Source organism: Canis lupus, chromosome 6, assembly GCF_011100685.1.
Source record: "Canis lupus familiaris isolate Mischka breed German Shepherd chromosome 6, alternate assembly UU_Cfam_GSD_1.0, whole genome shotgun sequence".
Lineage (NCBI taxonomy): Eukaryota > Metazoa > Chordata > Mammalia > Carnivora > Canidae > Canis > Canis lupus.
In genome coordinates this window covers 24,037,818-24,051,111 of record NC_049227.1, presented here as the reverse complement: position 1 = coordinate 24,051,111, position 13,294 = coordinate 24,037,818, and the positions used below count along the sequence as shown (strand labels likewise).

At 40.3% G+C, this 13,294-nt stretch overlaps 1 protein-coding gene across 6 annotated transcripts in view; it reads left to right on the top strand.

Moving 5' to 3' along the window:
- LOC479816 (ATP-binding cassette sub-family A member 3-like) overlaps positions 1–13,294 on the top strand; it is a 195,459-nt gene that overhangs the window by 33,442 nt on the left and 148,723 nt on the right. For all 6 annotated transcript variants that reach the window (XR_005360838.1, XR_005360837.1, XR_005360836.1 and 3 more), the window contains 2 exons: positions 5,840–5,981; positions 12,519–12,778. Coding sequence is in view for 1 of the 6 variants with exons in the window: in XM_038540129.1 (XP_038396057.1) it covers positions 5,840–5,981; positions 12,519–12,778 (402 nt within the window). In the remaining 5 variants the exon portion in view is untranslated. The remainder of the gene's footprint in view (positions 1–5,839; positions 5,982–12,518; positions 12,779–13,294) is intronic.

The window sequence follows — 13,294 nt, the reverse complement described above, 5'->3', positions numbered from 1 at the left end:
TGGGGAATATAAATAATAGTGAAAGGGAATAGAGGGGAAGGGAGAAGAAATGGGTAGGAAATATCAGAAAGGGAGACAGAATATGGAAGACTCCTAACTCTGGGAAATGAACTAGGGGTGGTGGAAGGGGAGGAGGGCAGGGGGGGTGGGGGTGACTGGGTGGCGGGAACTGAGGGGGGCACTTGACGGGATGAGCACTGGGTGTTATTCTGTATGTTTGCAAACTGAACACCAATAAAAAATAAACTTATTATTAAAAGAAAAAAAACTGGGAAAGAATATCCACATATTTTATATAGGAAAGGAAATGATTGTAAAAAAAATTAAAAGGAAGCCTACAGAATGGGAGAAGATATTTGCAAACAACACATCTGATAAAGGATTAGTATCCAAAATCTACATAGGAATTACCAAACTCAACACCCAAAAAACAAATAACCCAGTTAAGAAATGGACAGAAGACATGAATAGAGAGGGCAGGGCAAGATGGTGGAAGATGGCAGGGGAAGATGGTAGGATCCCAAAGTCACCTGTCCCCACCAACTTACCTAGATAACTTTCAAATCATCCTGTAAACCTACAAATTCGGCCTGAGATTTAAAGAGAGAACAGCTGGAATGCTATAGTGAGAAGAGTTCACACTTCTATCAAGGTAGGAAGACAGAAAAATAAATAAGTATCCAGTGGGGGATACTTGATATCCTCGAGGAGCCAGGCTAAGGCTGGGTGGCAAGTGTCTCCAGGACAGGAAAGCTCAGGAAAAGCCCAGTCCCCGAGAAGCAGGGACTTTACCAATCTTTCCAGATGGAAAGGTGCTCACAGGGAACTCGGGCAGGATCCCAGGAGGGGTGGTGGAGACCCCAGGTCCCCAGGGGTCACTAACAGAAGTAGTGTGCCCCAGGGGAGAGCACACCACGCCCCAGGCCAAGCTCCCTAAAGGGCTGGAGCGTGCGCCTGGTGGGGCCCCAGAAACAGCTCAGGCTGCGGCTCCTCGCAGAGGGGACTGTGCAGCCACAGGAGCGTGATTTCAGCAGTGCATGCCCCGGAGCCCAGGGTGCCGGGGAACACAGCCCAGGATCCGGCAGCTCCCGTTGGGACAGGCGGAGGCCAGGAGGACACAGGACAGCGCGGATGCTCCTGCCACCAGGCGCCCCCAAGCTGTGCAGATCAACGCCCCATGCCCCCAGAGCATCCAGGCCCCTGTGGACTGGGAGACTGCAGTAGTTACTGCCAGAGCTGAATCCAGGGCTGGAGAGCTGGCCTCTGCCAGTCTTGTTCCTTGCTGTGTCACCTTGTGCCTGGGGCAGAGCGGGGCCGACAAGGAACAGGGGCCTCACAAGATAAACAGCTCCCACTGAGCGTGCACCTGGTAGGGAGCAAGGCAGCTCCCCCAGATGCACACACCTGAGAATCAGCACAGCAGGCCCCTCCCCCAGAAGACCAGCTGGAAGGACGGGAAGAGCAGTTCTTGACCGAGCAGCGCTGGAAAGCTCCAGGGGAAGTCGAGGGACTTACAGTATATAGAATCAGAGGATACCCCTCCTTGTTTTTGTTTTGTTTTGTTTCTGTTTTGTTTTTGTTTTTTGTTCTTTGTTTCCCCCCTTTTTTTCCTCTTTTTTCCATTCCTTTTTCTAGTACAACTTGTTTTTAGCCACTCTTCACTGAGAAAAATGACTAGAAGGAAGAACTCACAACAAAAAAAAAAGAATCAGAAACAGTACTCTCTGCCATCGAGTTACAGAATTTGGATTACAATTGTCAGAAAGCCAAATGAGAAGCACAATTATAAAGCTACTGGTGGCTCTAGAAAACATAAAGGATTCAAGAGACTTCATGACTGCAGAATTTAGATCTAATCAGGCCAAAATTAAAAATCAATTAAATGAGATACAATCCAAACTGGAGGTCCTAACAACGAGGGTTAATGAGGTAGAAGAAAGAGTGAGTGACATAGAAGACAAGTTGATGGCAAGGAAGGAAGCTGAGGAAAAAAGAAAAACAATTAAAAGATCGTGAGGATAGGTTAAGGGAAATAAATGACAGCCTCAGAAGAAAAAATCTATGTTTAATTGGGGTTCCAGAGGGCGCTGAAAGGGACAGAGGACCAGAAAGTGTATTTGAACAAATGATAGCTGAGAACTTCCCTAACTTGGGGAGGGAAACAGGCATTCAGATCCAGGAGATAGATTACCCCCCCAAAAATCAATAAAACCCATTCAACACCCCGACATTTCATAGTGAAACTTGCAAATTCCAAAGATAAAGAGAAGATCCTTAAAGCAGCAGAAGACAAAAAAATCCCTAACTTATATGGGGAGAAGTATTAGGTTAACAGGAGACCTCTCCACAGTGACCTGGCAGCCTAGAAAGGGCTGGCAGGATATATTCAGGGTCCTAAATGAGAAGAACATACAGCCAAGAATACTCTATCCAGCAAGGCTGTCATTCAGAATAGAAGGAGAGATTAAAAAAAAGAAGAAGAGATAAAGAGCTTCCAAGATAGGCAGAAACTGAAAGAATGTGACCACCAAACCAGCTCTGCAAGAAATATTAAGGGGGACTCTATAAAAGAAAGAGGATGCCCAAAGAAATAATCCACAAAAACAGGGACTGAATAGGTATTATGATGACACTAAGTTCGTATCTTTCAATAGTAACTCTGAATGTGAATGGGCTTAATGATCTCATCAAAAGATGCAGGGTTTCAGACTGGATAAAAAAGCAAGGCCCATCTATTTGCTGTCTACAAGAGCATTTTAGACCTAAGGGCACCTACAGCCTGAAAATGAAAGGTTGGAGAACCATTTACCATTCAGATGGTCCTCAAAAGAAAGCAGAGGTAGCCATCCTCATATCAGATAAATTAAAGTTTATCCCAAAGACTGTAGTAAGAGATGAAGAGGGACACTATATCATGCTTATAGGATCTATCCAACAAGAGGACCTAACAATAATGAATATTTATGCCTCGAATGTGGGAGCTGCCAAGTATACCAATCAATTAATAACCAAACTAAAGACATACTTAGATAATAATACACTAATACTGGGAAACTTCAACACGGCACTTTCTGCAAATGACAGATCTTATAAGCATAACATCTCCAAAGAAACAAGAGCTTTAAATGATACACTGGACCAGATGGGATTTCATAGATATTTTTAGAACTTTCCATCCAAACACAACTGAATACACACATTCTTCTCAGGTGCACATGGAACTTTCTCCAGAATAGACCACATACTGGGTCACAAATCAGGTCTTAACCGATACCAAAAGATTGGGATTATCCCCTGAATATTTTCAGACCATAATGCTTTGAAAATAGAACTCAATCACAAGAAGAAATTTGGAAGAAATCCAAACAAGTGGAGGTTAAAGAGCATCCTGCTAAAAGATGAAAGGGGGGATCCCTGGGTGGCGCAGCAGTTTAGCGCCTACCTTTGGCCCAGGGCGTGATCCTGGAGATCTGGGATGGAGTCCCACGTCGGGCTCCCAGTGCGTGGAGCCTGCTTCTCCCTCTGCCTATGTCTCTGCCTCTCTCTCTCTCTCTCTCTCTCTCTCTCTCTGTGACTATCATAAATAAAAATTTTTAAAAAAAGATGAAAGGGTCAACCAGGAAATTAGAGGAGATTCCTCAAAATGCTAAAAATAAAACTACCCTATAATTTAGTAATTGAGCTACTAGGTATTTACCCAAAGGATACAAAAATAAATATTCAAAGGGATACATGCATCTTGATGTTTATACTATGGAGAGAGCCCAAGTGTCCATCAACTGATGAAATGATAAAGTGATGTGATATATAGATAGATATAGATACAGATATAGATATAGATGGGTATCTATATCTATACACACACACATGCATGCACATGATGGAATATTGCTCAGCTTTCAAAAAGAATGAATCTTCCATTTGCAATGACATGGATGAAGCCAGGATGTTATGCTAGGTGAAATAAATCCATCAGAGAAAGACAAATACCATATGATCTCACTCATATGTGGAATTTAAGAAAACAGGTGAACATATGGGAAGGAGGGGAGCAAAGGAGAAAGGGAAACAAGCCATATAAGATTTCTTAAGGACAAACAGTGTTGATGGAGGGAGATGGGTGGGCAATGTGCTAGATGGATGACAGGTATTAAGGAAAGCCCTTGTTATGATGATGACCACTGGGTGTTGTATGTAAGTATTTCCTTTGCTCTGCAGAAGCTTTTATCTTGATGAAACCCAAATAGTTCACTTTTGCTTTTGTTTCCCTTGCCTCCAGTGATGTGTCTAGCAAGAAGTTGCTATAGCCAAGGTGAAGAGGTTGTTGCCTGTGTTCTCCTCAAGGATTTTGGTGGTATCCTGTCTCACATTGAGGTCTTTCATACATTTTGAACTTATTTTTGTGTATGGTGTAAGAAAGTGGTCTGGTTTCATTCTTCTGCATGTGGCTATCCAGTTTTCCCAACCCCATTTGTTTCCCATTTGTCGAAGAGACTGTCTTTTTTTCCATTGGATATTCTTTCTTGCTTTGTCAAAGATTAATTGATCATTTATTTGTGAGCTTAAGTTTCTTTTTGAGCCGTAGATCTACTTCACTCTACTCTTTGATGCTGTAGGTACATTTCTGCTTTTTAGTCATCTCCATATAATACTAATAAAGGGCCCTAGAGGCAAACTTTAGAGACAGGGATTGAAGGGAGAAGAAACTTGAGCTTCCCTATTGGCTTTTGGTCTGCTTTAATTGCTATAAAAGACCTTCCAGCATCGCTTCTTTATTTTGGCAGTAGTACTTTTTTCCACTGGAAGCAGCCAAATGCAGTTTGCAGATTACCTGACACTTTTTAAAAGCAGCCTCATCACCCCCTCTGAAAGACTGGACAACTGGAGCTCCTCCTCAGAAGTGTATATATCCCAGTCCCAAAGACCCTTTCTTAAGCAGTAAGACAGAACACTAGCTGACCAGTGCCACTTTCTTGGAGGTTTGGTTTTCAGCCCCACAGGATCTCTCCTCTAAGCTTATAATTTTTAATAATTCCAAACTCTTGCTTTTACTTCCTTAGTTCTAGGGCTGGTGGCTGCTTCCTGCTGTGGCTACCTGATACCTTAGAATTCCTTTCCTTTTTAGTTACCTAGTATGATCAGTGTGATTTCTGTTTTCTGACTGTAGCTTGAACATATATGTATGTCTCTGTTGTGTACAGATTCTGCAATTTGTGCCATTTCCCGTGTCTGAGCAATTCGGTTGATTCCCATATATTCCTACGACAAATAATGTTACAACAAACTTGTGCATGTCTCCTTTATATGGTTGAAGGTGGATTTTCCAAGTCTGTTCTTGGAAGTAGGATTGCTGAATCAAACCAAAAATGCATATGTAGTTTTATTAAACATTGCTGGGTTCTCCATTATAGTTGTGCCATTTTGCATTCTACAACCAGTGTATTAAAGTGCCTATCCACAGGTTCACTGACAGAGCATGTTGTTAAACTCTAGATTTCTCCAGTATAATGGGTAAGACATGTATCTGTAATTTAATTTGCATTTATTTCATTGTAGGACATGGAAAAGCTTTTCATATATTTATGGGCCATATTATGTATCTCCTTTTTGTGAACTATCTATATTCTGAGAGGACTTTAGATCTTGTTATAATCAGAGGACTTAGGCTGTGCCTTCAGTCACTATCATTTCCAGGTGTTCAGAATCATTGTACATCAGATGAGTCTCATCTTTGAAACTACATGTTTTCCCATCTGGACTTAATTTATCTTTTTTTTAAAATGTGTAGTTCAGTTTTATATGGATTTAAGCATGATTTGTTTCCTATCACTACTTCTAGGTAGAGTATCATCTGCGTTTTGTTAGGATACAGAGAACTTTGATGTGGCCAGACAGGACAGGCTGGCAGACATCCCTACTCTTTCCTGCTTATCCCACTCTAGGACCCAGGAACGTAAATTATGATGATGGAGGAGATCCTGGTGAGCAAATAATTAAACATGCTTATTTTATTATCTCAGTTGCATATAATCTATACATGTGGCTATATGTGTATTTTATAGATGTATATACCCATGTATATGTATATGTTCTTAACTTGTAATTTTTTAAGTTAAATTTATATTTTATCAAAACTAGTTTTAATCCTATACATTAGTTGTGATTTAGTGTTTTGCTTTCCAAATACAAACACCTTCATTTATCAATATTATTTGACTATTCTTGTGTGTGTGTGTGTATAATTTTAATGATTTGATCTAAAAGTTTTAAAATTGTGATGGTAATTTTTAATTCAGATTTTTATTTTGAAAATTATCTTACATGAAAAACCCTTAGTGTGGAATTTGGATTTACCAACTATTGAGATTTTTATCTTTAGCAAATATTTAATAGAAGAAAAAAGCTATGCACATTCTAGCAGAAGGAACAAAAGTTGGGAACAGCATAAAATCAGTAAAACAATAGATGAACCTATTAGACGGTCATTAAAAAATAATCTTTACAAAGTCTACTAAGAAGGAATTTAAGCTTAAGGATTAAGCTGAATCTACACATACGTGTATTTAGTTAGTTGGGGATGAGTGGGGATTATTCCAGGCAGTGGAAGTAAATCATGAACACATATGGGACAGGATGCCACATTCAGGGAACCACGTGGGCCTTTTGTTTGCTTTCCTTATTTATATAGCTAGAATAGAGAATGCATATGAAGCTGTTAGAAATCAAGCTAGCAAGCAAAAAGGTCTTTAAGGACCTGGTGTGTAGGTGAAGCAGTATGAATTTTTTTCCTGAAAGTTATGAGTGACACAGCCAAATAATATTTACCATGAATAGAAGAAATGATTTAAATACGGTAGTGGATGGGGGATCCCTGGGTGGTGCAGCGATTTGGCGCCTGCCTTTGGCCCAGGGCGCGATCCTGGAGGCCTGGGATCGAGTCCCACGTCGGGCTCCCGGTGCATGGAGCCTGCTTCTCCCTCTGCCTGTGTCTCTGCCTCTCTCTCTCTCTCTCTCTCTCTCTCTCTCTGTGACTATCATAAATAAATAAATAAAAAAATACGGTAGTGGATGCATATCTCCAAGTGATAGCACTCATAGTTTATCTTTGATTTTTGTTGTATACTGTTGCTGAACAAATAAGACTGTGGCCTATGTTTCCAAACTGTATAATAATAATTTAGATAGAGGGGGCAAGATGGCAGAATAGTAGGGTCCCCAAGTCACCTGTCTCCACCAAACTACCTAGATAACTTTCAAATCATCCTGAAAACCTACGAATTCAGCTTGAGATTTAAAGAGAGAACAGCTGGAATGCTACAGTGAGAAGAGTTCACGCTTCTATCAAGGTAGGAAGACAAAAAATAAATAAAAGGCATCCAAGTGGGAGGGGCCCCACGAGGAGCAAGCTAAGGCCCCACTGCGAGTGCCCCCAGGACAGGAAAGCCCCGGCCAGAGAAGCAGGAGCTTCACCAATCATCCTCCAGGAAAGGTGCTTGCAGGGAGTTGGAGCAGGAGCCCAGGAGGGGCGGGGATGCCTTCAGACTTCCAGAGGCACTAACAGAGGACCAGCGCCCCAGGGGGAGAGAGCGCCACACACCGGGGCCAAGCTCCCTAAAGGGCTGCAGCGTGCAGCGCAGCGCGCACGAGCTAGACGGAGCAGCTGGGAGGCGGCTCTGAGCGGAGGGGGCTGCGCAGCCTGGGAGCGGGATTCCAGCAGCACAGGCCTGGGAGCCCAGGGCGCCGGGGGACGCAGCCCAGGATCCGGTGCTCCCCGGGACAGGAGAGGCCAGGAGGGCACAGGACAGCAAGGATGCTCCTGCCACTGGGTGGCCCCAAGCTGTGCAGATCGGTGCCCCCGCCCCCGGAGCATCCAGGCCCCTGCAGACTGGGAGGTGGACTGGGAGCTGCCTTAGTACTGCGGGAGCGGACTCCAGGGCTGAAGAGCTGGCTGCAGCCACTGTTGTTGTTCCTCCTGGGGCCTCGCAGGATAAACAACCCACAGTGAGCCTCACAATGGCCTCACAGGATAAACAGTTGTTAAATGGGATAAACAACTCCCACTGAGCCATGCACCAGGCAGAGGGCTGAGCAGCTGCCCCAGGTGCTCACACCTGAGAATCAGCACAGCAGGCCCCTCCGCCAGAAGACCAGCTAGATGGGCAGGGGAAAAGCAAGTTATTGACCAAGCAGCACTGGAAAGTTCCAGAGGAAGTCGAGGGATTTACAGTATATAGAATCAGAGGATACTCCCCCTACTTTTTGTTTTGTTTGCTTCCCCCCCCCCCATTTTTTTTCTTTTCTTCTCTCTTTTTTCTTCTTCTTTTCTTCTCTCTCTTCTCTCTTTTTCTCCTTTTCCCAATACAACTTGTTTTTGGCCACTCTGCACTGAGCAAAATGACGAGAAGGAAAAACTCACCTCAAAAGAAAGAATCGGAAACGGTCCTCTCTCCCACAGAGTTACAAAATTTGGATTACAATTCAATGTCAGAAAGCCAATTCAGAAGCACAATTATAAGGCTACTGGTGGCTCTAGAAAAAAGCATAAAGGACTCAAGAGACTTCATGACTGCAGAATTTAGATCTAATCAGGCAGAAATCAATTAAATGAGGTGCAATCCAAACTAGAGGTCCTAACGATGAGGGTTAACAAGGTAGAAGAACGAGTGACTGACATAGAGGACGAGTTGATGGCAAAGAGGGAAACTGAGAAAAAAAGAGAAAACAATTAAAAGATCATGAGCATAGATTAAGGGAATTAAATAACAGCCTAAGAAAGAAAAATCTACATTTAATTGGGGTTCCTGAGGGCGCCGAAAGGGATAGAGGTCCAGAATATGTATTTGAACAAATCATAGCTGAAAACTTTCCTAATCTGGGACATCTAATCTGTCCATTGAAAGATGAATAGATAAAGAAGATGTGGTATATGTATACAATGGAATATTACTCGGCCATTAGAAACGACAAATACCCACCATTTGCTTCGACGTGAATGGAACTGGAGGGTATTATGCTGAGTGAAATAAGTCAATCGGAGAAGGACAAACATTATATGTTCTCATTCATTTGGGGAATATAAATAATAGTGAAAGGGAATAAAGGGGAAAGAAAAAATGAGTGGGAAATATCAGAAAGGGAGACAGAACATGAAAGACTCCTAACTCTGGGAAACGAACAAGGGGTGATAGAAAGGGAGGTGGGTGGGGGGTGGGGGTGACTGGGTGACGGGCGCTGAGGGGGGCACTTGATGGGATGAGCACTGGGTGTTATGCTATATGTTGGCAAATTAAACTCCAATAAAAAATAAATAAAATAATAATTTAGATAATTGATCAAGATATTTCAGAAAATGAATTTTTCAGATGTTGGGATTTTATTTTTGTCATTTCACTTCTCAACTTCAAATAGCATATTACTTGAGAACAGGTAATATATACCCTTAGATTTCCTTAATACCACATTATTTGGGGGGAATGTTAGAGAAGGGAGGATGAAGGACTGAATCCTTGGTAAACAAAGGAAGACACGGGTACAAAGACTAAGAAGGATTGGCAAGGAAGTGAATAGAAAATTGAGGTAATCTATTATGTGAATCAAGGGAGGAATAGAAAACTATGCTTAACCTTTCAGTTATATTAACCACAGATGAACCTTTATGATATTTTAAAATTTGAAACAACAATCCTTTTTCAGAACACAGTTTCAAATAATGTAACACACATTTTATTTATATATCTATTTAAAGATTTATATTTATTCAGGAGTTTGATGTATTTTCAGATACATTGCTGGTTCTAAATTTTGCAAGTATCTTTTTCCAAATTTTGGTTTTATCTATGCTGTCCTTTATTGAGCAGAAATCTTTAATTTGATATAATTTATTGTTTGGGGGCCACATGGTCTTTTTCTGGATTTTCATTTAAGAAGTCCATCTCTACTCATAAATTCAAAAATATCCTTCTACTATTTCCTCTTTATGGTTTTTCCTTCTATGATTTGGTTGTTAATCCATGAGGAAGGAGTTCACATTTGTGTGTAGTTTGGGCTAGGGATTCAATATCATTTTTTACTGCAGAGAGGAAAACAATTTTCCCAAAACTATTTAAAATAATCTGTCCTAAAATTTTCTCTTCTTTTCCTACTAGTCTAACTACTCTTTTCTTTTTAGATTTTTTTATTTTTTTACTTATTTGCAAGAGAGAGAGACAGACAGCAACAGAGATAACAAGAGAGCAAGAGTGGGGAGGAAGGAGGAAGAAGCAGACTCCTCACTGAGTAGGGAGCCCAATATGGGCTTGATCCCAGGACCTTGAGATCATGACCTGAGGTAAAGGCAGGTGCTGAACCACCCAGGCACCCCTAGTCTGTCTACTCTTAAACCAATATCATATTACTATTACAGTGGTTTTGTGTACTGTATCTTAATATCCAACTGAGATTCCAAGATAACTCAGATTATGGAACTAGCAAATAAGAATTTGTTGTAAGGTGGCTATTATAACACAATGGAAGAAGTGGTAAGTCTCAGCAGAGAATTAGAAACCATAAAAAAAGGAATAAAACACAGAGTCTAGAATTGGAAAATATAGGACAGATTTAATAGTGAAGTGAAGATGACAGAAGAAAGAATAAATGAACTTGGAACAATAAAATGTATTCAGGGAAGCCCTGGTGGCCCAGCGGTTTAGTGCCACCTTCAGCCTAGGGCGTGATCCTGGAGACCCGGAATTGAGTCCCACGCCGGGCTCCCTGTGTGAAGCCTGTTTCTCCCTCTGCCAGTGTCTCTGCCTCTCTCTCTCTGTGTCTCTCATGAATAAATCAATAAAATCTTTTTTAAAAAATAAAATGTATTCAGTTTGAAAAACAAAAAATAAAAAAAATGGAGTTTCAGTGAAATGTGGAGCAACACCAAAAGTTTTAACATATGTATAGAGTCCCTGACAGATAAAAGAGAAGAGGGCAGAAAAAAATATGTGTAGAAAAAGTCTTAAATGTGATTAAAGACAATACCCATAAAATGACTGGAGCAGATATACACATATCCAGTAAAACAGATTTCAAGACAAAGGGCCAATTGATCAGAAGGATATAACAATTATAAATATGTATGCATCTAATAACAGCTTCAAAATACACGAAGCAAAAATTGACAGAACTAAAGGGAGAATTGGGCAATACTACCATTGTCGATGGAGATATTAATATCCTTCTCTGATCAGTTGACAGAATATCTAAACAAAAAAAAATTGTAAAGAAGTAAATGATACGAAGAACATTTTCAAATGTTTCCCTGAGCAATTGAGTAATTGAGCAATTACTCAACAGTGTTAGAATACACATTCTTTTTAAGTGCACAAGGCATTTTCACCAGGATAACTCTCAGGCTGAGTTATAAAATAAATCTCATTGAAATTAAAAAGACTGAAATCATATAGAGTGTGTTCTCTGATGACAGTGGAATTAGGGACTGATAACAATGAGATCATTGGAAACATTAGATAATTAGAAAAATACGTGGACATTGAACAACCATTTCTAAATAATCCATGAGTCAAAGAAGTCATAAAGAAAGTAGAAAATATTTTAAATTGAATAATAAAGAAAACATAACTTTAAGATTTGGGAGCGTGGGGGTGACTGGGTGACGGGCACTGAGGTGGGCACTTGACGGGATGAGCACTGGGTGTTATTCTATATGTTGGCAAATTGAACACCAATAAAAAATAAATTTATAAAAAAAAAGATTTAGGAGCAAAACTGGGGGGATATAGCTAAAGCCATGTTTAGAAAGAAGCTTATAGTTTTAAATGTTCATATTAGAAAAATAGAAAAGTTCAAATTTAATAATCCTAGTTTCAATTTTAAAAAATGATAAAAACAAAATAAACCTGGGACACCTGGGTGGCTCAGTGGTTGAACATTTGCCTTCAAATGTTCATGCCTAAGGGCATGATCCCGAGGTCCTGGGATCAATCCTGCATCTGGCTCCCAGCGGGAAGCTTGCTTCTCCCTCTGCCTGTGTCTCTGCCTCTCTCTGTGTGTCTCTTATAATTAAATAAATAAAATCTTTAAAAAAAAGATTAAACTCTAAGTTGCCTTTTAGTTATATGGTTGACTTGGTTTCAGTGAAACAATTTTTAAGGGCTATTCTGCATTACTCTGTAGAATTTAAATGTGATTCTGAGCTTCATTTCTGTATTTACATTTCCAAGTCTTCATCTCTCTAATATTTAATCTGCATTATTTTTGTCAATATAGATTGCATTAACAAGCCTACCAGTGTCATAAAATGTATTTAATTTTGGGAAGATGTGATTCAGATTCAGCTGAGGAAGTATCCCTTGCTTCCATATAAAAACTATATGTTCTCAGGGTAATTTTGTGCAATTAGCCTTAATATAGCAGGAAATTTGGGTTCTGTAGGTGATGAGCTATGACTTACTTGAATTGCCTTATTATTTATATATCCGAGCAGTTCCTTAGTCTGTTTTACTTGACTATGTTTGTTTTATATACAGGGTACATCAGAGAAGGGTTCCTGGCTGTACAGCATGCCCTAGACAAAGCCATCATGCTGTATCATGAGAGCAATGCTAGCCGGAACATGTTTGATAGTACCAGTATCTTTATAAGGAGATTTCCACACCCAGCTTATTCTCATGATGAATTAATTTTTATCATTAGTTCCTTCCTCCCTTTGATGTTCATACTTATGTTCTCTCCAACTGTACTTTCCATCATGCGATACATTGTCTGGGAAAGGGAAAAAAGATTGAAGGTAATTCAATTATTTTCTTTTTTTGTTCAAGTTATTATTTAAGTTCTAGTCAGTTAACATATAATGTGCTATTAGTTTCAGGAGTAGAATTTAGAGTTTCATCACTTACATACAACCCTTGGTGCTCATCACAAGTGCCCTCTTTAATACACATCACCCATTTAACCCATCCTCCCATCCACCTCCCCTCCAGCAACCCTCGTTTTGTTCTCTATAATTAAGAGTCTGTATTTTGGTTTGCCTCTCTCTTTTTTCACCCCTGTGTTTGTCTGTTTCTGTAAAGATGTTTTTAGGCCTGTGGGGCTCTTTTGTATGGAGAGTTGGATTATTTCTACATATTTATCATTGGTGAGTTCAGAGATCTTTCTTCATTACTACACCTAGTATTGGACCAAAAAGGAAAAAATCTTAAGTTCTCTTTTCTATTATACTCTACTTCCAGGAGTATAAGAGAAATGTGTCTATTTTTTTAATCCAATTGTACGTTAGAAGTCAATTATACTTCTTATGCTTGTT